This window comes from Ornithorhynchus anatinus, chromosome 1 (assembly GCF_004115215.2).
Source record: "Ornithorhynchus anatinus isolate Pmale09 chromosome 1, mOrnAna1.pri.v4, whole genome shotgun sequence".
In the NCBI taxonomy this organism is placed as follows: Eukaryota; Metazoa; Chordata; class Mammalia; order Monotremata; family Ornithorhynchidae; genus Ornithorhynchus; species Ornithorhynchus anatinus.
This window is the reverse complement of record NC_041728.1, coordinates 41,087,238-41,110,643: the sequence shown is the minus strand read 5'-3', so window position 1 is coordinate 41,110,643 and position 23,406 is coordinate 41,087,238. Positions and strand designations below refer to the sequence as shown.

General features: G+C 49.8%; 1 protein-coding gene across 1 annotated transcript; it reads left to right on the top strand.

The window, feature by feature from the left end:
- The first annotated feature begins 133 nt into the window (after positions 1-133).
- Positions 134-22,882, top strand: ALKBH1 (alkB homolog 1, histone H2A dioxygenase). Its single transcript, XM_029060411.1, has 6 exons — positions 134-261; positions 6,461-6,569; positions 8,765-8,927; positions 15,823-15,913; positions 20,023-20,216; positions 21,454-22,882. Exons 1-6 carry the CDS (start codon positions 136-138, stop codon positions 21,881-21,883), a joined length of 1,113 nt encoding a protein of 370 aa, XP_028916244.1. The 5' UTR covers positions 134-135; the 3' UTR covers positions 21,884-22,882.
- Positions 22,883-23,406: the final 524 nt, after the last annotated feature.

Here is a 23,406-nt window from a genome sequence, read left to right as displayed (position 1 = left end):
CCCCGGGGGCGGGTTTGGTTTCACTTCTGGGTCAGGGGACGAGAGAGAGGGAGGGAGAGAGGGAGAGAGGGAGGGAGGGAGGGAAGGAAGGCGGGAAGGAAGGCGGGAAGGACCGGCCGCAGCCAGATGGGCAAGATGTCGGCGGCGTTGCCCGGGGAGGACGCCTTTCGCAAGCTCTTCCGCTTCTACCGGCGGGGCGGCCCGGGGGGCTCCCACCTCGGCGCCGTCATCGACTTCTCCGCCGCTCCGCCGGGACGCAAGGTACCAAGCAACGCCCCAAGCAACGCCCCAGCCCGCCACCCCCATTCAATCGCTGGCCTCCAATTAACGTTGGGATCTGTTAAGCGCTCACTGCGTGCAGAGCACTGTTCTAAGCGCTGGGGGAGAGACAGGGTCATCAGGTGGGCCCACGGGAGGCTCCCAGGCTTCCTCCCCATTTGACAGATGAGGCCCAGAGAAGGTAAGTGACTTGCCCACGGTCACCCAGCCGACAAGGGGGCAGAGGCGGGATTCGAACCCATGACCTCTGACTCCCAAGCTCGGGCTCTTTCCACTGAGCCACGCTGCGTCTCTGACTTCATAATAATGTTGGTATCTGTTAAGCGCTTACTTCGTGCAGAGCACTGTTCTATGCACTGGGGGAGATATAGGGGAATGAGGTTGTCCCACGGGAGGCTCCCAGGCTTCATCCCTATTTTACAGGTGAGGGAACTGAGGCAGAGAGAAGTGAAGTGACTTGCCCAGAGTCACACGGCTGACAAGGGGCAGTCGGGATTCGAACCCAATCCCAGGCTCTTTCCACTGAGCCACGTTGCTTCTCTAATTCATTCATCTAATTCTCTAATTCATTCATCCAGTCGGATTTATTGAGCCCTTCGTGGGTGCGGAGCACTGCCCTGAGCGCTTGTGGAAGCTACACTTCGGCCACAGAGACGATCCCTCACCCGCATGGGGCTCACAGTCTGATTATGGAGCGCCTACTCTGTGCAGAGCACTATCCTAAGCCCTGGGAAACTACAATTAGGCCACAGAGATGATCTCTCCCCTTCTTCATGGGGCTCACAGGCTAATTATGGAGCGCTGACTCTGTGCAGAGCACTGTCCTAAGCCCTGTGGAAGCTACACTTTGGCAACAGAGATGATTCCCTCCCCCCCCCCCATGGGGCTCACAGTCTGATTATGGAGCACTGACTCTGTGCAGAGTGCTGTCCTAAGCGCTGGGAAACTACAATTCGTCCAGAGGGATGATCCCTCCCCCCTAGTGGGGCTCACAGCCTGATTATGGAGCTGTTACTCTGTGCAGAGCGCTGTCCTCTTGTCTCTCTCTGTTGCCCAATTGTCCATTCCAAGCGCTTAGACCAGTGCTCTGCACAGAGCCAGCACTCAGTAAATACTAACGAATGAGCGCTTGGAAGCTACAATTCGGCTACAGAGAGAGACCATCTCTGCCCACCAAGGGGCTCACGGTCTAATTATGGAGCACTTACTCTGTGCAGAGCACTGAACTAAGCTCTTGGAAAGGACAATTTGGCTACAGAAAGAGACAAAACCCACATGGGGTTCACGGTCTAATTATTGACTGCTTACTATGTGCAGAGCACTGGACTAAGTGCTTGGAAAGTACAATTTGGCAACAGCGAGACGATCCCTGCCCAACAACGGGTTCACAGTCTCAAAGACGGGCTCACAATCTAAGTATTGAGTGCTTACTCTGTACAGAGCACTGGACTAAGCACTTGGAAAGTACAATTCAACAACAAAGACAATCCCAACCCAACAACGGGCTCATAGTCTAGAAGGGGGAATAATAAAGTAATGATGGCATTCGTTAAGTGCTTACACTGTGCTGAGCACTTTTCTAAGCACTGGGGTAGTTACAAAATAATCAGGTTTTCCCACGTGGGCTCATAGTCTTAATCCCCATTTGAAAGATGAGGTAACTGAGGCCCAGAGAAGTCAAATGACTTGCCTAAAGTCACACTGCTGATGCATGGCAGATCCAAGATTAGAACCCACGATCTTTGACTCCCAAACCAGTGCTCTTTCCACTAAGCCACGCTGCTTCTCTGGGTCTGGGAAGGCCTCTTGGAGGAGGTGGGCTCTCAGGAGGACTTTGAAGTGGGGAAGAGAGCTAGTTTGGTGGAGGTGAGGAGGGAGGGCATTCCAGGACAGCGGGAGGACGTGGGTCAGGGGTCGACGGCGGGGCAGGCGAGAACGAGGGACGGTGAGGAGGTGAGTGGCAAAGGAGCGGAGCGTGTGGGGTGGGCAGTAGAAAGAAGGGAAGTGAGGTAGGAGGGGGCAAGGGGATGGAGAGCTTTGAAGCCAAGAGTGAGTGCCAGCCATCGTGCCAGTCCTCGTGCCAGCCGAAAACTTCAGAGACTTGGGTGGACGGAATGCTGCCGAAGGGTCTCTCTCCGGCCGTGCAGTGTAAACTTCCGAGAAGCAGCACGACTTGGGGGCTCGCGCCAGGGCCTGGGAGTCAGAGCATCTGGGGTTTCATCCCAGCCCTGCCCCTGGTCCGCCATGTGACCCTGGGCAAGTCACTTCCCTCATCTATAAAATGGGGATGAAGACTGAGAGCTCCTTGTGGGACAGAGACTGTTCAATCTATCTTGTGTCTACCCCAGTGTTTAGTAATCCCGGCTCCGCCACCCATCTGCTATGTGACCTTGGTTAAGTCACTTCACTTCTCTTGGCCACAGTTACCTCACCTTTAAAATGGGGATGAAGACTGAGAGCCCCATGTGGGATAGAGACTGTTCAATCTGTCTTGTCTGTATCTCAGCATTTAGTAATCCTGGCTACTCTAGGATTGGACACAGTCCCTGTCCCACAAAGGGCCCACGGTGTTAATCCCCATATTATATGCAGAGTAACTGAGGCATAGAGAAATTAAGTGACTTGCCCAAGGTCACAGAGCAGACAAATGTCAGAGCTGAGATTAGAACCCAGGTCCTTTTGCATTCCAGACCCGTGTTCTAACCATTAGGAGGCCACTGTGCTTCTTAATCGAATGGGTCAGCGTCCGTTTCGTGCTGATTGTGTCGTATCCACTCCATCGCTTAACAAAGTGCTTGGCGCACAAAAAGCGCATACCAAATGCCACAGTTATTATAAAGCCCTGAGACGTCCCAGAATCACCCGAGGAGTCAATCCGAAAGGTTCACACCCAGCATCCTCCCCGCCTCCTGCTGGAGAGGCTCGCAGGCAATAACTGTGGTATCTGTTAAATGCCTACTACCAGTCCAACACTGTACTAAGTACTGGGACGGATATAAGAGAATCAGGTCAGTCCCAGCTCCAATTTCGGATGAGGAAACCGAGGCCCAGAGAAGATGAGCTTGCTTGGGGACATACAGCAGGCAAGGGGCTGAGCCCGGGATTAGCAGCCAGGTCCTCCTGACTCCCAGGCCTTTGCTCTTTCCACCAGGCCAAGCCGCTTCTCTCAATGACTGTCAAGTGAGAGCATGTGTTTCCAGTAAGTCGAACTACAGGATTTTGCTGAATATCTAAGGCCAAAGCAAGGTGCCAGCTCTTGGGTAATGAAGCATCCAGTGGATTTTTCTGAGTTTAGTGTCCCAGCGGGTATTGTGATGAGCTCCGGAGTCATTGGTGTTGAAAGCCAACAGACTCCCTGTAAGTTTAGACAAATGGGAATTATCCTGACTTTGAGTTCTCTCCAGATGTCACAGTGACTTGGAAGGAGTTCTCTTATTTTGAGATAACGTCCCTCGGGCACCATGGGTAGTCTTGGTGCCACTTTGGCTCTACACGCCGCTGCCCCAGAATCGATGAGGCATTCACCTGTACATTTGGTATACTTTTGAAGGCAGAGGCTTTACCGAGACCCATCCGCTCCCTGCTAACCAAAAGCAGCGTGGCCTAGTGGAAAAATAATAATAATTTTGGTATTTGTTAAGCGCTTACTATGTGTCAAGTCTCTATTTATTCTTGACTCTATTTATTGCCATTGTTCTTGTCTGTCCGTCTCCCCCAATTAGACTGTAAGCCCGTCAAACGGCAGGGACTGTCTCTATCTGTTGCCGACTTGTTCATTCCAAGCGCTTAGTACAGTGCTCTGCACATAGTAAGCGCTCAATAAATACTATTGAATGAATGAATGTTCTAAGCGCTGGGTAGATACAAGGCAAACAGGTTGACCCACATGGGGCTCACATTTTTAATCCCTATTTTACAGATGAGTGAACTGAGGCATAGAGAAGTTAAGTGACTTACCCAAGGTCACAAACCTGACAAATGGCGGAGCCGGGATTAGGTCCCATGACCTCTGACTCCCAAGTCTGTGCTCTTTGCACTAAGCCACGCTGCTTCTCTGCAGCACAGCACAGGCCTGGGAACTAAAGAACCTGGTTCTAGTCCTGGCTCCGCCACTTGCCTGCTTTGTGACCTCGGGCAAGTCACTTAACTGCTCCGGGACTCAGTTTCCTCATCTGTAAAACAAGGATTCAGTACCTGTTCTACCTCCTTCTTAGACTGCGAGCCCCACGTGATGAAACATGGACTGTGTGTGAACCGGTTGTCTCGTATCGACCCCAATGCTTTTTTTTTTATGTTACGTGCTTACTGTGTGTCAAGCACTGTTCTGAGCTCTGGGATAGATAGAAGTTAATCAAGTAGGATGCAGTGTCTGTTCCACATGGGGCTCGCAGTCTGAGAACAGATATTGAATCCCCCTTTTGTGATTAAGGAAACTGAGGCACGGAGAAGTTAAGTGACTTGCCCATGGTCTCACACCAGGCAAGTAGCAGAGCAGGCATCAGAACCCAGGTATTCTGGCTCCTGTGCCCGGGTTTATCCACTAGACCACACTGCTTCAATTCTTGGGAGAGTATATCCTCGTGACTTATTAATTTACATTGTCTCCACTTCTCATTTTTGGCAAGGAACCTGTTTACCAACTCTGTAATGTACTCTCCCAAGCACTTAGTACAGTAAGCTCTCAGTAAAAGCATTTGATTGGTTATAGTGTTGGGCACATAATAAAGGCTTAACAAATAGCACAAGTATTTAGCCTACACCCATCATTTTTTAGAGAATCAGAAAAGCCACCTCAGACATTTATTTAGTGAGTTAGTTCCTCCTTGGGCCAAAATCAGTTGGGATCCTAATTTCCTCCAGCACAATCCCCAGGATTCTCAGATGGATACTTGAGCTCCCACAGTTCCACTCCAGCTACCCAGGGGCAACCCGGGCGGAGAGTCCAAGCTAGCCGGGCTGGCCACCTAATTGCAAGAACTAGCCAGCTGCTGGGCTCTGTCTTGCGATCCAATTGGTTATGGTATTTGTTAAGCACCTACTGTGTTCCAGGCACCGTACTAAGCGCTGGGATGGATACAGGTAAGCCCCATGTGGAGCTCACAGCCTCAAACCCCGTTTTACAGATTGAGATAACTGAGGCACAGAGATGTTAAGTGACTTTCCCATGCTAGACAGCAGGTACGTCTGACTCCCAAGGCCCGTGCTCTATCCATTAGGCTTCCTCCTCTAGACTATAAGCTTGCTGTGGGCAGGGAATGTGTCTGTTCCATTGTTGTGTTGTACCCACCCAAGCACTTAGAACAGTGCCCTAAAAACAGTAAGCACTCAGTAAATATGATGGATTGATTGGAGTTCTGGGGAGAAGGGTGCGTGCACCTCCCTCTGAGAGTAAAAAGAGCTGTGACTATTTTCCAGGCTTTTTCACAGTATTTACCAAGCACTTATTATGTCAGGCACTGTATTAAGCATTGCATTAGGTACTAGCCATTCAGGTTGGATACCGTCCATGTCAGATGGAGCTCACAGTCTTAATATCCACTTTGCAGATGAGGTAAATGAGGCACCGAGGAGGGAAGTGACTAGCCCATGGTCACAGCAGAAAAGTGGCGGAACCGGGGTTAGAATCCGGGTCCTTCTGACTCCCAGGCCAGGGCTGTATCCACTAGGCCACTTTCTGGATGAGACAGTGATCTGGAGATACGGTTTCTGGTGTCCATTCTCCAGCCAACCTTGGGCAAGTCCTTACTTAACCTTTCAGTGTCTCAGTTTTCTCATCTGTAAAATGGGAAATGGCTCTCACTTCTGAGACTGTGAGCCCCTGGTTTGTTTGTTTTTATGGTAATTGTTAAGCGTTTACTCTGTACCAGACACCATACTAAGCACTGGGGTAGATACAAGATAATCGGGTTAGACATGGTTCTTGTCCCCCATGGGGCTCTTAATCTTAATCCCCATTTTACAGATGAGGTAACTGAGACCCAGAGAAGCTAAGTGACATGACCAAGGTCACAGAACTGGGCTGGAATTAGAACCCAGGTCCTTTTGACTCCCCGGGCCGGGCACTTTCCAATAGGCCAAGCAGCTTCTGAACTGGTTATCTTGTATCTACTCCAGCACCTAGCACATTCTAAACGGTTAATATGTACCCTAATTAATCTGACTTTCCTTGTCCCCCTGCCAGGTATTCAAGTCTCGGCTAAGCGAATCCTCGGTCAGCGAGCAAGATGCCCATCGAGCAGGCCTGCAGCCAGTCAGTCAGTGGCAAGCCTATGGCCTGGAAGGCTACCCGGGTCAGTGCCACTTTACCTGCTGCCGAAAGACAGCTTTGGGGAGGGGCTCATTCCAGAAGCCTGACCTAGTCAGTCAGTATTTATTGAGCGCTTACGGCCTGCAGAGCGCTCAACTAAGCACTTGGGAGAGCACAGTACAGTAATAAACAGGCACATTCCTCACCTACAGTAAGGGTTACTTGTCAAAGAAATAGCGTGGACTGATCTGCCAGGGTTAGCATAGAGTTTAGAGATTATAGGTCACTCTCCGTCGTGGACAAGGGTCAGGCCATTGGTGAGATTTAAATCATGGATGCAGATGCAGCAGAAAAGACTTTCCTCTGGGGTTTTTTTGTTTGTTTTTTTAAACGGTATCCGTTAAGCACTTACTGTGGGCCAGACACTTTGCTAGATGCTGGGGTAGATACAAGCTAATCAGGTTGGACACAGTCCATGTCCCCCGTGAGGCTCGCAGGCTTCATTCCCCATTTTACGGATGAGAGAACTGAGGCATAGAGAAATTAAGTGACTTGCCCGAGGTCACACAGCAGAAAAGTGGCAGAGACTAAAAGGCAAAAGTCCCTGAAGTCTCTTCCACGTTAGGCATTTGGTATGTGCTTTTCGAGGCCTGCTTTGTTTCAGATTCTGACTCTTGCTCTTTGTTTTCAAAGGGTACTTGTACATTCAGTTGTGTTTATTGAGTGCTTACTGTGTGCAAAGCACCGTACTAAGCACTTACTCTACGCCAAGCTACTCTATGTATCTTGTAGATACAAGATAATTAGGTTGGACTCAGTACCTATCCCACACAGGGCTTGCAGTCTAAGTGGGTGGTAGTAGGATTTAATCTCCATCATACAAATGAAGTAACTAAGGCCTACAGCAGTGAAGTGACTTGTGGTCACACAGCAGGCATTGGGCAGAGTCCTAGAACTCCCTCCCCATACACATCTCCATCCGCACAGCTCTACTGAAATCACATCTCCTCCAGGAAGCCTTCCTGGACTAACCTCTCCTTCCCCCCCTTCCTATTTTCCTTCCTGACTGCCTGTCTCATGTACTTAGTCCCAACCCCTGAGCATTTACATGTATGTCCTTATATAATGTTGGTATATTGGCACATCTGTTCTGTCATCATCAGTAGGATTTAATGACCGCCTACTTTCTGCAGAATAATAACAGTAATAATAATAATGATGGTATTTGTTAAGCGCTTACTATGTGCCAAGCATTGTTCTAAGCATTGGGGTAGATACAAGGTAATCAGGTTGTCCCACTTGGGGCTCATAGTCTTAATCCCCATTTTATAGATGAGGTCACTGAGGCACAGAGAAGTGAAGTCACGTGCCCAAAGTCACACAGCTGATAAGTGGCGGTGGTGGAATTAGAACCCATGACCTCTATTTCCTGGGCTATTTCCACTAAGCCACGCTACCTCTCCAGACAAGAAATCTGTTCTGAGCGCTGGGGTAGATATAGGGTAATCAGGTTGTCCCACGTGAGGCTCACCGTTAATCCCCATTTTACAGATGAGTAACTGAGGCACAGAGAAGTTGTGACTTGCCCACGGTCACACAGTTGACAAGTGGCAGAGCCAGGATTCGAACCCATGACCTCTGACCCCCAAGCCCGGGCTCTTTCCACTGAGCCACGCTGATTCTCTGTTGGCTTTCCTGACCTGTAGTGTATTTTAAGTCAGTCGACCTCTCTGGAGTCTAAACTCCTTGACAGCAAGAGTTGTGTTTATGAACTGTTTTTTTTTTTTTTCTGCTGGTGGTGGTATTTGTTAAGCGCTTACTATGTGCCAGGCACTGTACTAAGTGCAGAGTTAGATACATGATCATCCTGTTGGACCAAGTCCCTGTCCCACAAAGGGCTCACGGTTTTAATTCCCATTTTGCAGATGAGTTAACCGAGGCTCATAGAAATTAATTCATTCAATAGTATTTATTGAGCGCTTACTACGTACAGAGCACAGTACTAAGCGTTTGGAATGTACGTGACTTGCCCCAGATCGTGACGTGCCCAAGATCACAAAGCAAGCAAGTGACAGAGCCAAGATTAGGCCCCACGTCCTTGTGCTCTCCCATAAGTTTAGTATAGTGTTCTGCACAGAGTACACACCCAGCAAATACCATCGCTTGACTGATGGAGCTGCCAGTTAGGGCAAAAATTGTCTTGTCTTTTAATGCCTTTGTTTTCTCTCATTTGGATAGGGTTCATCTTTATCCCCAACCCCTTCCTCCCCGGTTACCAGCGGCATTGGGTGAAGCAGTGCCTGAAGCTGTATTCTCAGAAGCCTAACGTGTGTAACCTGGACCGGCACCTGTCTGCCCAAGAGACCGGTAATGTGTGGGCACAGAGCCAAGAGCACTTGAGGTGAATTCCCCCCCCGCCCCAACTGCAAACTCTTCAGGGCAACCTCATCGCTGCTCTGTCATCATCAGTAGGATTTAATGACCACCTACTTTCCGCAGAATAATAACAGTAATAATAATAATGATGATATTTGTTAAGCGCTTACTATGTGCCAAGCATTGTTCTAAGCATTGGGGTAGATACAAGGTAATCAGGTTGTCCCACTTGGGGCTCACAGTCTTAATCCCCATTTTATAGATGAGGTCACTGAGGCACAGAGAAGTGAAGTCACGTGCCCAAAGTCACACAGCTGATAAGTGGCGGTGGTGGAATTAGAACCCATGACCTCTATTTCCCGGGCTATTTCCACTAAGCCACGCTACCTCTCCAGACAAGAAATGGTCCTTTCAATCCCACGGGGGAAATCAAGTAAAGCAAACATGCCATTAGATGAATAGTACAGGAGTGTAAATAATGGAAATCTGTAATATGCTCACAAAGGTAAAAACTGGGAGGACTAGAATGTGTATTTATTCAGTGGAATTTATTAAGCATTTTCTCTGTGCCGGGCTATGTACTGAGCACTTGGGAGAGTACCATAGAGCTGGTAGGCAAGATCCCCGCCCTTGAAGAGCTTTCAGTCCATCAAGGGAGACAGACACAAAGATAATTTCAGGCAGGAGAAGCAACAGAGTGAAAGGATTTGGACACAAGGGCTTAGTATGGAGTGCTGGAACCCAGCATGGGAAAGGGAGGGTGGGGAGAGGGAAGCAGTAGCCTGCAAAGGTGTCAGGCGGAAAATAGCATTTCGGTAAAGGTTCGAGGGAGAGGGGCATGGCTTGGTGAGAAGGAATAGAGAAATCGCCTGCTGGAGTTTCTAAGGGGAATGTCACGTGAAGGGGGGGGTGGCGGTACGGAGGTCTGCCTAGGAGAAGGGGCTTATGGGAGTACAGATGGAGATGAGGGGAGAAGCGGCCGGTTAGAAATGCGGGAACTACTGGGCAGAAGGTCTTGAAGCTTTTGGAGGAAGAGAGGAATCTGCTGCTGTAGGAAGACTGAACTAGAAAGGGGAGAGGCGGAGAGAGATGAGCCTGGAGGAGTTAGTTTGGTCGTGTGTATTGAACGTCTACCGTGTGTGGAGCAACCTGAAGAGTCCAGGCGCTCGGGAGCGGTCAGTAAAAAGTCAAAAGAAACGGTCGCTGTCCGGCCAGAGTCAAGCGTCCGGAGGGGGGTGATAGGCAGACACAGATTAGATACGCACAGTCGGAACAGCAGAAAACTCCGGCTGGGTAACTGCTCGAGGAAGCAAGAGCCGAAGAAGTCGACAGATAAACCCATCAGTGTCAGGTGGGGCAGACGGAGCGATGGTTAGATGGCATTGGCGAGGCAAGAATGCGTTGGGGAGAGCCTCATGGAGAAGGACCGTTTCCAAGAGAGCTTCAAAGGTGGAACGTGAGGTTTCCGTAGCATAGCGGTTAGCACATTGGCCTAACATGAAAGGTCTCTGGTTCAGACACTTTTTTAGGTCTAGCTTTCATCAACACATGAAACTTCAGGCAAACCTTGAAACTGAACATAAAGAGGAAGGAAGGGGGTGAGCCGTCAGCGGTGGGAGAGTTGGGAGGAAGAGGCAGTTAGAAGGCTAGCTTGGGGCCAGCTCAGAGTGCAAGCCGGAGGGTCGGCCAGTGGCGGGAATGGTCGGATGGGAAGGGGGGAGCTGGTGGAGAGTCAGTCATATTTATCGAGCACTTACTGGGTGCAGAGCATTGTGCTAAGTGCCGGGGAGAGTACGCTATTATATTAAACAGACACATTCCCCGCCCACTACGAGCTCGCAGTCTAGAGAGGGAGGCAGACATTAATGAAAAATGATTCACTTGTCATTAATTGTTTATGAGCAACGGGCCGGAGCGTCTGCTGGTTTTGGAGAGATGGAGTTTCTTTGGGGTGGTTTTGAGGATGCTCATAACCCTGGAGGGAAAGTGACGTATTTATCCTCTGGCCGGTTTCCTCCCACCGTTGCTTTCCTTATGCCAAGAGCATTTAAACCACCCCGTTTTGAAACCAGTTGCCCGAGATCCACTGTAGACTCCCTCATCAGGCATTAGGTGAACCCTCTCCCTTCAACTTCAGCCCTTTGCTTCTTCACTCTTCGCTCACTCTCCTCTCTCGGCACGTGCCTTTGGGGCAAGTCCGTGACCGAGGCCGTAATGTCACGGGCCGCTCTCCCCCTTCGTACCCCACTCGATGTAAGACCAGTGTCCCCTGGTGAAAAGAGGGACCGTTTCAGAGGTCGCCAACCTCACTGGCCTAAAATCCATCCCTTTCTCCCGCTCCACCCTCTTCACTGACAATTTTGTTGACCCTTCACTATCCTCTCAGTAGCTGCAATTTTCTATTAGTAGTATACATAGCAACGGCATTTACTGAGCACTTACTGTGTGCAGAGCACTGTATTAATTGCTGAGGAGAAATACAGTTTCCCAGATTTGTACCATCGGGAGCAGGTGACTGCAACTGTTTGTGAGGTAGGTAGGCTCATAAAATTCTTCTTCTTCCACCATCTTTGATTGCGAGCTCCATTCGGGCCAAGGATCATGTCCCATCTGATCATCTTGAATCTTCCTCAACGCCCAGTACAGAGTAAGCACTTCATAAACATTAGAGTTCTTTTTGTTATTATTGCAGGGCAGTTGCCCTGAATAATGATGATGATGATATTTCTGAATTGCTTATTCTACATCAAGCAGCAGGAGTGCTGAGTTAGATCCAAGAAAATCAGGTAGGACACAGCCTCTGTCCCACATAGAGCTCACAATGGAGGACACAGGATATTTTATCCCCAATTTCCAGATGAGGAAACAGGCCTAGAGATTGGACCAAGGGCATATGAGAGGTGGCAGGATTGAGACTGGAATCTGGGTGTCCTTCTCCCTTTTCCCAGCCCCAAACTGTTTCCCTGAAGAGAAGAGGGAGGACAGGCACAAAACCGGGATTGGGCTGTTTGAATGCCACTTGTCTGCTATGTGACCTTGGGTAAGTCACTTAGCTTCCTTGTGCCTCAGTTTTCTCATCTGCAAAATGTGGATTCAGTGCCTGTTCTCCCTCCTACTTACACTGTGAGCCCCTTGTGGGACCTGTCTATCTGGTATCCTCCCCAGTGCTTAGTAAAGTAAGCACGTAACAAATAACACAGTTATTATTAATCCCCGAGGATCCACGCAAAGTATTGCTTAAGCCGCAGTGTAGCTTCTTTTTTGGGGTAGAGGCTCTAGGGGATTTCAGAGCAGAGAAAAGAAACAGCAACAAGAAGTTTGGATGATGATGATAATATCTGTTAAGCACTTACTATGTGTCAAACCCTGTTTTAAACGCTGGGGTAGATACAAGCTAATCGGGTTGGACACAGTCCCTGTTCCGCGTGGGGCTCACAGTCTTAATCACCATTTTACAGATGAGGTAACTGAAGCCCAGAGAGGTGAAGTGACTTGCCCAAGGTCACACAGCAGACAGGCGACGGAGCTGGGATTAGAACCCAGGTCCTTCTGACGCCGGGCCTGGGCTCTATCCACTAGGCCGTACTCCTTCTCAGAGCGGGTGTGTGAACTCCACTTGAGGTTTGGCAGGCTGAAATATCATCGCTTATTGCAAGCGTTAAGATTCATTATTCCCCTCTGGAATTCAATTCCGTCGCAATCCCAGCTGCACTGTCCCAGGACTGCTCTTTTTAATCCTCCTGTTCCTGCTAAATCAGACATTTGTCTGGCATCTTTCCTCCAAAGGGATCCCCAGGTGCCTTTTCAATTAAATTGGCAAAATCCTGAGCTCTCGGTTGTCTCTGGAGTGAGAAAGTAGTTTAACACAGTAGCACAATAATAAAAAATCCCTTAGGGTACTGAAACCCTCCGACTGTATCGCTGGGCAAGGCACATGTCTGTTTATATATAGTACTCTCCCAAGCACTTAGTTTAGTGCTGTGCACACGGTAAGCAGTCAGTAAATATTATTGAATGAATGAAGCAACTAGGGGGTTTAAAGGCTTAGCAGGCTATACTTTGGCAAAAGCCCTGATATCACTAGCCACACGGATGATGATGTTATGAAGGGAAATAAAGGGTGGCCCTTTTTTAAACAAGCCCCGTCTAACAAGCCACAAGCCATCCATACGGGTAGACTTCAGAGCGTGCAATTTTTGCCATTCGCCTTATATTTAATCTTGGAATTAGATATATATATATATATTTTTTCCCCTGCCAGTACAAGGACGGCATACTCCCTCTTCTTAGTTCTCCTCCTTACGCAGTAGCAGCGGGCGAGCATACTTGGAATTCAGCACCGTGGCGGGAAGCACCATAGCCAAGTGGAAAAAGCACAGACTTGGGAGTCCCAGGACCTGTGTTCTAATCCTGGCTCTGCCACTAGCTTGCTGTGTGACCTTGGGCAAGTCACTTAACTTCTCCGTGCCTCAGTTTCTTCACCAGGAAAATGGGGATTCAGTACCTGTTCTCCCGCCTACCTAGACCGTGGGCCCCGTGAGGGGCAGGGACTGTGTCTGTCCTGATTAACTTGTGTCTATCCTGGCACTTAGAGCGGCGCTTAACAGATAGAAATTTACATTTCATTTGAAAATGAAAATGACTAATTCATTAAATTAGGCCATCTATGAAAGCGAGCTGAATGTCAGCCAGGCAACGGGAGTTTCCAGCAGCTTCCAAGGTGTCGGTGTTTCCCTCCCACGCTTACAGCGGGAGGAAAGAGGGTTCCGGTAGCCGTGGCTCTCCAGCTGCCAGACAGTGCGAAGGTAGAAATTAAAAGAGGGGTTTACCGGGGCGCCCAGAAGTAAGATTTCGACTCAGTCGCCTCATCGTGTCTTACCTACGGCCAAAGGCCCTGGCTACTCTGGCCTGCAAAATGTCACAGATCCCTTGAGGCCAACTCTTAATAATATTTATAACAATAATAATGTGTGGTATGTGTTAAGCGCTTTCTGTGTGTCTGGCACTATATTAAGCACTGGGGTAGATACAGGATAATCCGGCTGGACACAGTCCCTGTCCCACATGGGGCTCTCAGTCTTAATCCCCATTTTACAGATGAGGGAACTGAGGCGCAGAGGAAGTGAAGTGATTCAGCCAAGGTCTCACAGCAGACGAGTGGCAGTGCCAGGGTTAGGACCCGGGTCATCTGCCCCCCAGGCCCTGGCTTTTTCCTCTAAGCCTCACCACTTCTTCCTGACCGAGCAGTTTCCTGCTACAAGTCTTCCTGGCGGTAGCTGCGCTAACCTTTGCAGTGGTGATCGAACTCGGTGCTTTTGAAAATAAGGGTCTGACGACCCCAGTTTGTCAGGCTTGGTGCAGGCGAGGGCTGGGAAAGTTTTCCACATACATATCCTTGGTCCATCTAGATTCTCGCTGTTGCTGCTTTCTTCCAAGGTCTAACAGTACCCTAGTCACACAGTTTCCTCCCAAATTGGGAGATGGGGACGGGGTGAAGCTAATGGCGTTATCCATGGAGCCCATCAGCCCCACTTCCCCCCCCACGAATGGGTGGTCTGAGGTGTATCTGTCCACATAGACCCTTCAGACCGTCAGCTCGTCCTCTAGACTCTAAGCTCATTGCAGACGGGGAAGATGTCCGATTATTGCTGTGTTGTACTCTCACAAGCGCTTAGTACAGTGCTCAGCACACTGTAAGCGCTCAGTAAATATGATTGACTGACCGACTGACCTGTGCAGCTCAGCAGGTGGTGCGGGCCGCCTCGGTCAGATGAGGAGTTCAGAGCTGGCCCTGGTTGCAACAAAGGAAACTGACACTGGTATCGTCTGTTTCCCAGAGTTACTGAAACTTCATTTCCACCGGGAATGGTCATTGGTGGAGAAAGCTAGTCTGGAAATCTGTAAAACCTTTTCTTTTTCTCTGAAATAGCTGTCGCTTGGGTGAAAAGCCACCCTTACTGTCAGTATCAGTTTTGTCCTTTCTGTTCTGCCATATGCAGGACTGTTGACCATCTCTATTTTAGAAGAACCTCTCCCCAAATTTCTTAGATGCTCTATCGAGTGGACACATAGGGCAGATAGATCCAGTAAACCTATTTCTGTTCACCATCAAATTGACTAGCTCAAAATTAACCAAAAAAAGAAAAAAAAAAGGACAAGCCGCAGAATTTACCGGATCTTCCCTTCAAGAAAGCAATTGCTGAATCGTTAGATAGGATAGACCAGGTACAGTTGCCGAGAGGACACCTTGCATTTTATTTTTTTTCCAGAAGGCTTCTTCCAGAAGATTTGACTCAAAGGTCTGAAACCAAATCAAGTCCATGGGACCCTTGTGAGCTAGATCTCAATTATCCAGCCATCCTTATGTTCACAGGGAAAAAATTATTGTCAACTGGTAGATTTTGCTTCATTACAGTATTTCACCAGAGGTGTCTTTCCCACTCGGGCGTTCCAGCGAGCTGTCACCATTGTAAAAGTGGTGATAGCGATGCTTAATAGCAACGTCACCCCACAAATCAAAATGGAACATTCTATACTCACCAAGTCACTGCTCACCTAGAGCTCCCTTGGTTGCATTTGTTATAAATGACCAAGGCTCTCTTCCTGGCCTGGCTTTTGTTGTTTTTGAGTAGCCCTGGAGACTCATCCTTTTCTTTGGAGAGTCTCTTCAGCGGAGTGCTTAGCATTGGGGATTAGGAATCAGAAATGATGGGAGCCATTTTCCAGCTCTGCCACTGAACCGCTATTGAATCTTGGCCAAATCATTGCCTCTCTGCCCTAGTTTCCCCATCTGCAAAACTGGATAATGAGGCTTGCCAAGGGTAATGAGAATAGAGCACGCGGTGGGTCTCAGATTAAAGGTCCTTGGCAACATGCAGTTGCCACCTGAAATGAAAATCTTTCTGTTGTTTTATTTTCAGGACTAAAGATGTGAACAAACGGGAACCCCGGAGTTTACTGGAGAAACTGCGCTGGGTCACCCTGGGTTACCACTACAACTGGGACAGTAAGGTACTGAGATTTTCCTGGCCAGGGGTCTTTATCGCTGCGTAGCTCTCCTCCATATTCAAAGAAGACAAGAAGACAGCCCTTTCGGAGAAGGTCACCCGCCAGGGGGAGGGTGACTGACTAATATAGCTAGTGCGAGACCATGTCCCAGCTACACCGTGTGCCCAGTCAAATCAGTCAATCAGTGGTGGTTATTGAGCACTTATTCCGTGCAGAGCACTGCCTTCGAAAGGCCGTTCCACATTTAGCTGTCATATTTGATGCGTCCGCTGCCCGGGATGCTCTTTTCACTTTCGCCTCGTCTTTCATTCCCTCCAGAAACCCTGTCTTGAGAGCAGTACACCCTGCTGGTCTCTCCCGAGGAGCTGACTCCCAGTTTTTGGATCGGTTGCAGCATTGTATAAGGCTTTGTTTTGCTGTGCCCTTAAAACGTCTTCTCTCCTCCTTCTTGCTTCCACGTTCCCGAGTTCGGTTCTCTCCTCCGCAGTCGTTTGGCATTCCTCAGTCATTCGTTCACTTCACGTGTTCCACCCAGCATAGCTGGGTTGAGGAGTTTAGCTTCAGTGCTAGGAGGCTCACTTCATTAATTATCTGTGTTGCTGTTGATCGTAGCCCATAGGTGACCCTGGCGGACCTGCCCCGAGACCAGATCTGATCTCAAAGCTGAAGAATAGGTATGACAGTATTGCAGCTCTGTAGACCTTTAGTTTGATCTGAAGCTTCGTATCACACTGTCCCCACACTTTGTAGGACAGTCTCCTAAGGGATGTGCTTGCCTTCTTGATGAGTTTTTCTCCTTCCTTGTATATCGGTGCTTCGTTGGCAAGTCCACCGCCCGGGAATCAGAATTCTTTGACAGGATCGAGTCCGGTGTAGTTGTTGGTATAGATTTTTTGGCCATGTATGTGGCTTCCTTGGTACTGGCTGATACATCACCTTGTTTTTCTTAAGATATCATCAGTAAGCACCGATTATTGGTGCAGCACGACCTAGTGGATAAATCAGGGGCCCGCGAGTCAGAAGGACCTGAGTTTTAGTCCCGGATCTGTCACTTGTTTTCTGTGTGACCCTGGACAAGTCACTTCACTTCTCTGGCCCTCACTTACCTCATTGGTAAAATGGAACTCAAGACTGTGAGCCCCATGTGGGACAGGGACTTTGTCCAACCTGATTAGGTATGAGAAGCAGCGTGGCTTAGCGGAAAGAGCACGGGCTTGGGAGTCAGAGGACGTGGGTTCTAATCCCAGCTCTGCTATTTATCTGCTATGTGACCTTGGACAAGTCACTTAACTTCTCTGGGCCTCAATTACCTCATCTGTAAAATGGGGGTTAAGACTGTGAGCCCCATGTGGGACAACCTGATTACCTTGTATCAACCACAACGCTTAGAACAGTGCTTGGCACATAGCACCTAACAAATACCAACAAAAAATAAATTTTCAGCTATGTGGTTTATAGTCATTTCCATGTATTTTTGGCCATCTGTTTCTAGGGTACAGTCATCTGCATGAAGTAGTTCTTGAATGGCTGTTTCTAGGACTTTGGGTGGTGCTGTAAGTCTTCCGAGTTGGAAGTGTTGAAGGAATTCTGACACCTGCCTCCAAGTTTCTCATTGCCAACTATTTCCAGAAGAGCTCTTCCTTGTCCTTGACTTTGTGTCATCACTGACATTAAAGTATACTGCCAACAGCTAAATATAGAGAGGGCCTGATCCATCCCCTTAAGGGAGTGTGTCCCTTATATCAGTAGAGCAACATATCCGAAGACTCTGAGGACCAGAAATTGCGTGGAGCCAAAGAGCTTTGTGATCTTGAGCAAGTCACTTCCCCTCTCTGTGCCTCAGAGACCTCATCTGTAAAGTGGGGATTGATACTGTGAGCCCCATGGTACCTGGATTTTGTCCAGCTTGATTAGCTCTTATCTACCCCAGTGCTTAGTACAGTGCCTGGCACATAGTAAGGGCATAAAGTATCGTAAAAAATAGAAAAAAGAAGTATATGATGGTGTAGTAGGAAAGGGGTTGGGGCTGGCCAAGCAGATCTCCATCTATCATAGTCGGTAGCTCCCCCAGAAATCTAAAGAGAGAAAGGTAAGGAACCCAGAACAGAGCCTACAGTGGGGGATGAGAGATAGGAGACGCAAAGAATTTAGAAAGAGTCAGATAGGTTCCAGGAAGACGGGGCGTCCCCATGCTCTGCACACAGGAAGAGCTCAATAAATTCCACTGTTGTGTACACACCATTGATGATGAGGACAGGGAATTTGGGCCTTCATCTGTTGTACTCTTCCAGGCTCTGACTAGAGTGCTTCGTTCTGCGTAGGTGTTGAATAAATACTGTGGTCCAGGAAAACAAGGTGGGATAGAGCTTCCAGCAGGAGGGAGAAGTCAGCCGGCTCAGAGGCAGCCAAGAGGTCACGGGGGATTGGGCCGGAGTACAGGAGTCAGGGAATTGGAGTCAGCGCGCCCACCTATCATCAGTTGGCTCCTGAGGAGAACCTGAGTGCTCAGCCCGAAGCTGCCACTCCCACTTCCCAGCCAGCGGCCTGTCCGGCGGAAGACACCGGAGGCCTGGTGAAGATCGCCGAGACAAAAATGAGTTTCTTAAGCAGATTTTGAGTCGGTCAGGAAAGGAGGCAGGCAAGAGGGGGAAGGAGCATGGGAACGCGACAGCAGAGTCTAGCAGGATACTGCAGGCATGCTTAACCAAATTGGCCTCCGAACTTCCCTGGGCAGAGGGAACGACTATGTTCAAGTCTTAATCAAGACTGTGGTCCTGCCAGTCTTTGAGATTGTCGAGTCACTTAAAAGTTTAGGGAGGAAGAGCAGGGCCTGGTGAGGACTCTTTTGTTTGAAGGGAGAGTACACGGTGTGGCCTAGTGGAAAGAGAACGGGCCTGGGAGTCAAAGGACCTGAGTTCTAATCCCAGCCCCGCCACTTATCTGCTCTGTGACCTTGGACAGATCACTTCTGTGCCTCAGTTACCTCATCTGTAAAACGGGGATTGAGACCATGAGCCCCATGGGGGTCCTGATTATCTTGTATTTACCCCAGTGCTTAGTACAGTACCTAGCACATAGTAAGCACTTAACAAATACCATTAAAAAAAAAAACTTGCCATTTTCACAAGCCACGTCCTGCCCCTGGCCTGGAACTCCCTCCCCCTCTTTGTATGCCACACCACCACGCCCTTCCCACCTTCAAAATCTTATTAAAGTCATATGTCCCGCAAGAGACCTTCCCCGATTAAGCCCTCTTTTCCCCGGCTCCCGCTCCCTTCCCTGTCATCTGTACACTTGGATCTGTGACTTCTGGGCATTTGATATTCACCCCAACCCCACAGCACTTATATACCTTCGAGTTATATATTTGGAGTTACTTACTGATGACCATCTCCCCCTCCGTCACCCGGCTTATTATGGGCAGGGAACGGGACTGCTAATTCTATTGTATTGTACTCTCCCAAGCGCTTAGTTTAGTGCTCTGCACATAGCAAGGCCTCAGGAAATACCTTCGGTTGGATGATTTATTTTTTTGGTCGCCAACTTAGTCTGCCAGGCCAAATAGAAACAGTGGTCCCTGTCTTGTCCAGTTCCCAGGCTAATGGTTAGCAGACCCTTCACTGTTGAAGCTTCCCCCTGAAACCTTTTTCGGAAGGCCAAACTTGATGTGATGTTTTAGCTGCTTTTAGCCTCTTTTGACTCCCCCTTGGCTAGGAATGGAGTGGGATGATATTGGTAGGTCACTTGCTGTGATGGTTGATGTAAATGTGCTCTGAGACTACGTAGGAGGCTAGAAAGAGAGAAGCAGCCTGGTCTAGTGGAAAGAGCATGGGCTTGGGCATCAGGGAACCTGAGTTCTAATCCCAGTTCTGCCACATTTCCTCACCTATAAAATGAGGATGAGATACCCTTTCTCCCTTCTTATACTGTGAGCCCTGTGCAAGACGGGAGCGTGTCTGACTTGGGTATCTCATATCTACCCCAGCACTCAGTAAAGCTCCCACCTCAACAATTTGCACCAGGACCAAATTTAAAATGGCATCAGCTCTGCCTGCGTTCTGTTTTCTGAGATGATGTCATGTGTATGTATTGGCCCTTTTTCTCCTCCAAAGGAATACTCCGCAGATCACTACAGCCCCTTCCCTTCAGACCTGGCATTCCTCTCAGAGCAAGTGGCTGCTGCGTGTGGTTTTCGGGACTTCCGAGCCGAAGCGGGAATCCTGAATTACTATCGCTTAGACTCCACTCTGGGGATCCACGTGGACAGATCTGAGCTCGATCACTCCAGACCTCTCCTGTCGTTCAGGTAACCCAAAACACACGGTTCTGGTTGGATTTAGAGAGATTTGGGGGGCGGGGCACCGTATCGCATTGTTTCCGGTTCACGTTAGGGTGGCAAAATTTCTATCGGATGTCGGGAAGGCAGAAAGACTTGCTATGACTAGAGGCCTCTGAAACGGTCACGAGCCAAGTGAAATGAGTTTGTGTCAGCTTGGGGAGGTGGCCCGAGCAATCAGTCACCTGTGCGGAAGAGGCAGCGGAGGGGGTGACCCGAGGGGGCCAAGCATCGGAGCAGTCGGGAGACCGCCTGTCCGAATTGACAGGATATTCAGATGTATCTCCGGTAGGAGCCTGATGGAGAAAGGAGGTGCAGGAATGAGATCGGGTGTAGTGATAGAGATCGGAAACAAGCTTAAGTAGAACCCGATCATAGCAATCCTCGAAGGACCAAGAAACTCTTGCTGCTCTGTGTAGTACAAATGGAGACCGCCCCCTAAAACAACAAAACTACCTATCTCTCTCCAGCTCATATTCTCTCTGGAATTTCAGCTCTTGTGATTTAGTTGGTTTTAGTAAGTTTGCTGCAACAGCGAGAGAGAGAGAGAGAAGCGAACCACTTCCCCACACACACGCACTTGTACACATCATGCGTTGCAGCTGAGCAGGAGGTTGGCACGCAAGCATGCATGTAGACCTCTTAGGACCCCTCCAGCACACACATACACACGCAGAGATCGGCTTCTTCTTTTGGTCCATCTCCGCATAAAATGCTGGCTTTCAAACTAGGCAAGGCGGAGGGCACCATTGGCCTGCCGTTCTCCAGCCCTGTGACAACAGAGCAAATGGCCCGATCGGGGGCAACAAGCATTGGCCAGGGGAGAGAGAGAGCCCGGCTAGGTGTGCAGCTGGCTGACGGGGCCTCTCGATCAGAGTCGAATGATGTGAGTGGCCCACGCATCGTGGTCATTTAAGAGAAGCTCGGTGCTCCAGTACAATGCTGGAATCCTGATGAAAGACTCTGTATCTTTAGGGGACCTTGCCAGGACTAAACCGTGCGTGCTGCTGTCGCTAAGGTGATAATTTAAGCAAAGATGGACCTTAGAACTAAATTATACTCTTTTTTTTCCTAAATGGTCTTGTCCTCGGCCAGTCCTGTACTGATAACGATGATTCAAACTTGGGCCTCTGAGACGAGGTATTCTCTCATTGTGCTGTCTCTCTCTGTCTCTCACTCACTAACTATCGCATGATTTCTTTCCTAGCTTCGGGCAATCGGCCATCTTCCTACTGGGTGGCCTGAAAAGGGACGAAGCCCCCACCGCCATGTTCGTGCACAGTGGGGATATCATGGTCATGTCAGGTTTCAGCCGCCTCTTGAACCACGCCGTGCCCCGGGTCCTTCCCAACCTCGAGGGCACCATCTTGCCCCGCTGCCTGGACACTCCGCTCCCAGAAGCCCTCCCGGCGGGGTCAGTGGCGGAGTCCTGCTCAGAGGACGACTGGCAGGTCTGCGCCAGCTATCTACGGACGGCCCGCGTCAACGTGACCGTCCGGCAGGTGCTGGCTGCCGGCCGGGGCTTCCCGGCGAGATCTCGGCTGGACGAGGGGACGGACCACCCCGGGGAGGCCTCTTGCCGCCTGGACGATGAAAGCGGCCAGGTCAAACGACCCAAGCGGGCCATCGACGGCTGAGGTCCACCAACCGCCCCGGCCGTCTCCGGGGGCGGGTCCGCCCGGCTGTGACCGTGCCCACCCGGGAGGAGCCCGGCGGCCTTTCACCTGGCAGAGGCCGGCGGCAGGAAGAGAAGAAGGAAGGGAGAGAGCCACCACCGATGGAGGGCGAGACGCGAGACCCCGCCTGGCCGCAGGGGCGTCGGATCGGTCTCGTCACCAGCGCGGGTCAGCGGGCGGGAGGTCCGGCCTGCCTCCTCTCCGGCTCGCCTCGGTTCTGCTCGCCGGCACCTGAGATGGGATGCAGGTAAAGGCATTTTTTTTTACAAGGCTATTTCGAGCCCCTCGTGGTCTGCACTCTGCCTGTCCCTCCGTGAACGACAATGGTGATTGTAATAATACTGACGGTAGTAATAGTGGTATTTGTTTAGAGCTCTCCGTGGTGCCAAGCCCCGGGATAGGTCTTCGGGAGCGGACACACTCCCTATCCCACGTGGGGCTCACAGCCTGTTGTGGTACACACGAGCTCGTGGGTCTGTGCAATTTTAAATACCTCAGGTTTTGATGCCAATCCGTCGGAAGCAGATTCCCCTTCTCCCCTTCTGCCCGCCGCCCTTTTATCTGGGGATAAAATAATCTCCTCTTGTCCCCGTGTGCACTCTGTGACCATCGCTCAACCCCCTCTGGAGGCCTGTCCCGGTCCATCAAGAAAGAGGAGCACATACCCCGAGATGGGGAAACTATAAACCCCGTCCTCCAAAACCTAATTTAATAAGTGGCTGTCTTCCCCCTCTCCCCCTCCTCCTCGCTCTCTCCCCCGAAGGTGAATATTTTTAAACCGAGTCAAGAAATCGACAGCTCTTTTTCCACATCCCTCTAAGACTCCCTCCCCTCCCCTTGGCTTTTTAATGCAATTTTAATCGTCGGCCCGAAACGCCAAGTCCCAGGGGTATTCTGTCACTGTTTTCCTCGTGAATAAACTCACTCTGTTTTAAATTAAAGATCAGTATCTGTCTTGGAGGGTTTGTGTGTCTGGGATTCTTTTTTTTTCTTTTCTTTTTATCTGTCAAATTATTTTGCCGTATCGTTCGTGTCTCTAGAGCCTTCTGGCCGTCTTCTCCCACTGACCTCCTGGCAGGTGGCCCTCACACCTAGGCTTCTGTCTGCCCGTCTGTCCGCCGGGTCATCCTTGGGGGAGAGACAGCCCGTGGCAGCAGCAGGCAAACTGCAAAAAGTTCCAGGTCCTCTTCCTCAAATCTCCTCCAGCTTCCTGGGAGTCCTGGGGCACGCCCCTTGCCCTTTCCAGCCTCTGTCTAAAACGAAGGTTTCCCCCCATTTGCCGCTCACTCTTTGGGTTGTGGTAGTGGTGAGTCAGGTCACACTCAGAGAGCAAATGTTTGATTGCGATTTTCTGTATCGTGGAGTCCTGGAGTCCCGCCATTTAGAAATAGCCTTTCCTCCCTTCCATCCTCACCCCCTGCCCTTCCCTGACTTTTGGAGTCTGCTGTAGGGCTTTTTTCTTTTACGGTCTCTGTTAAGCTCTA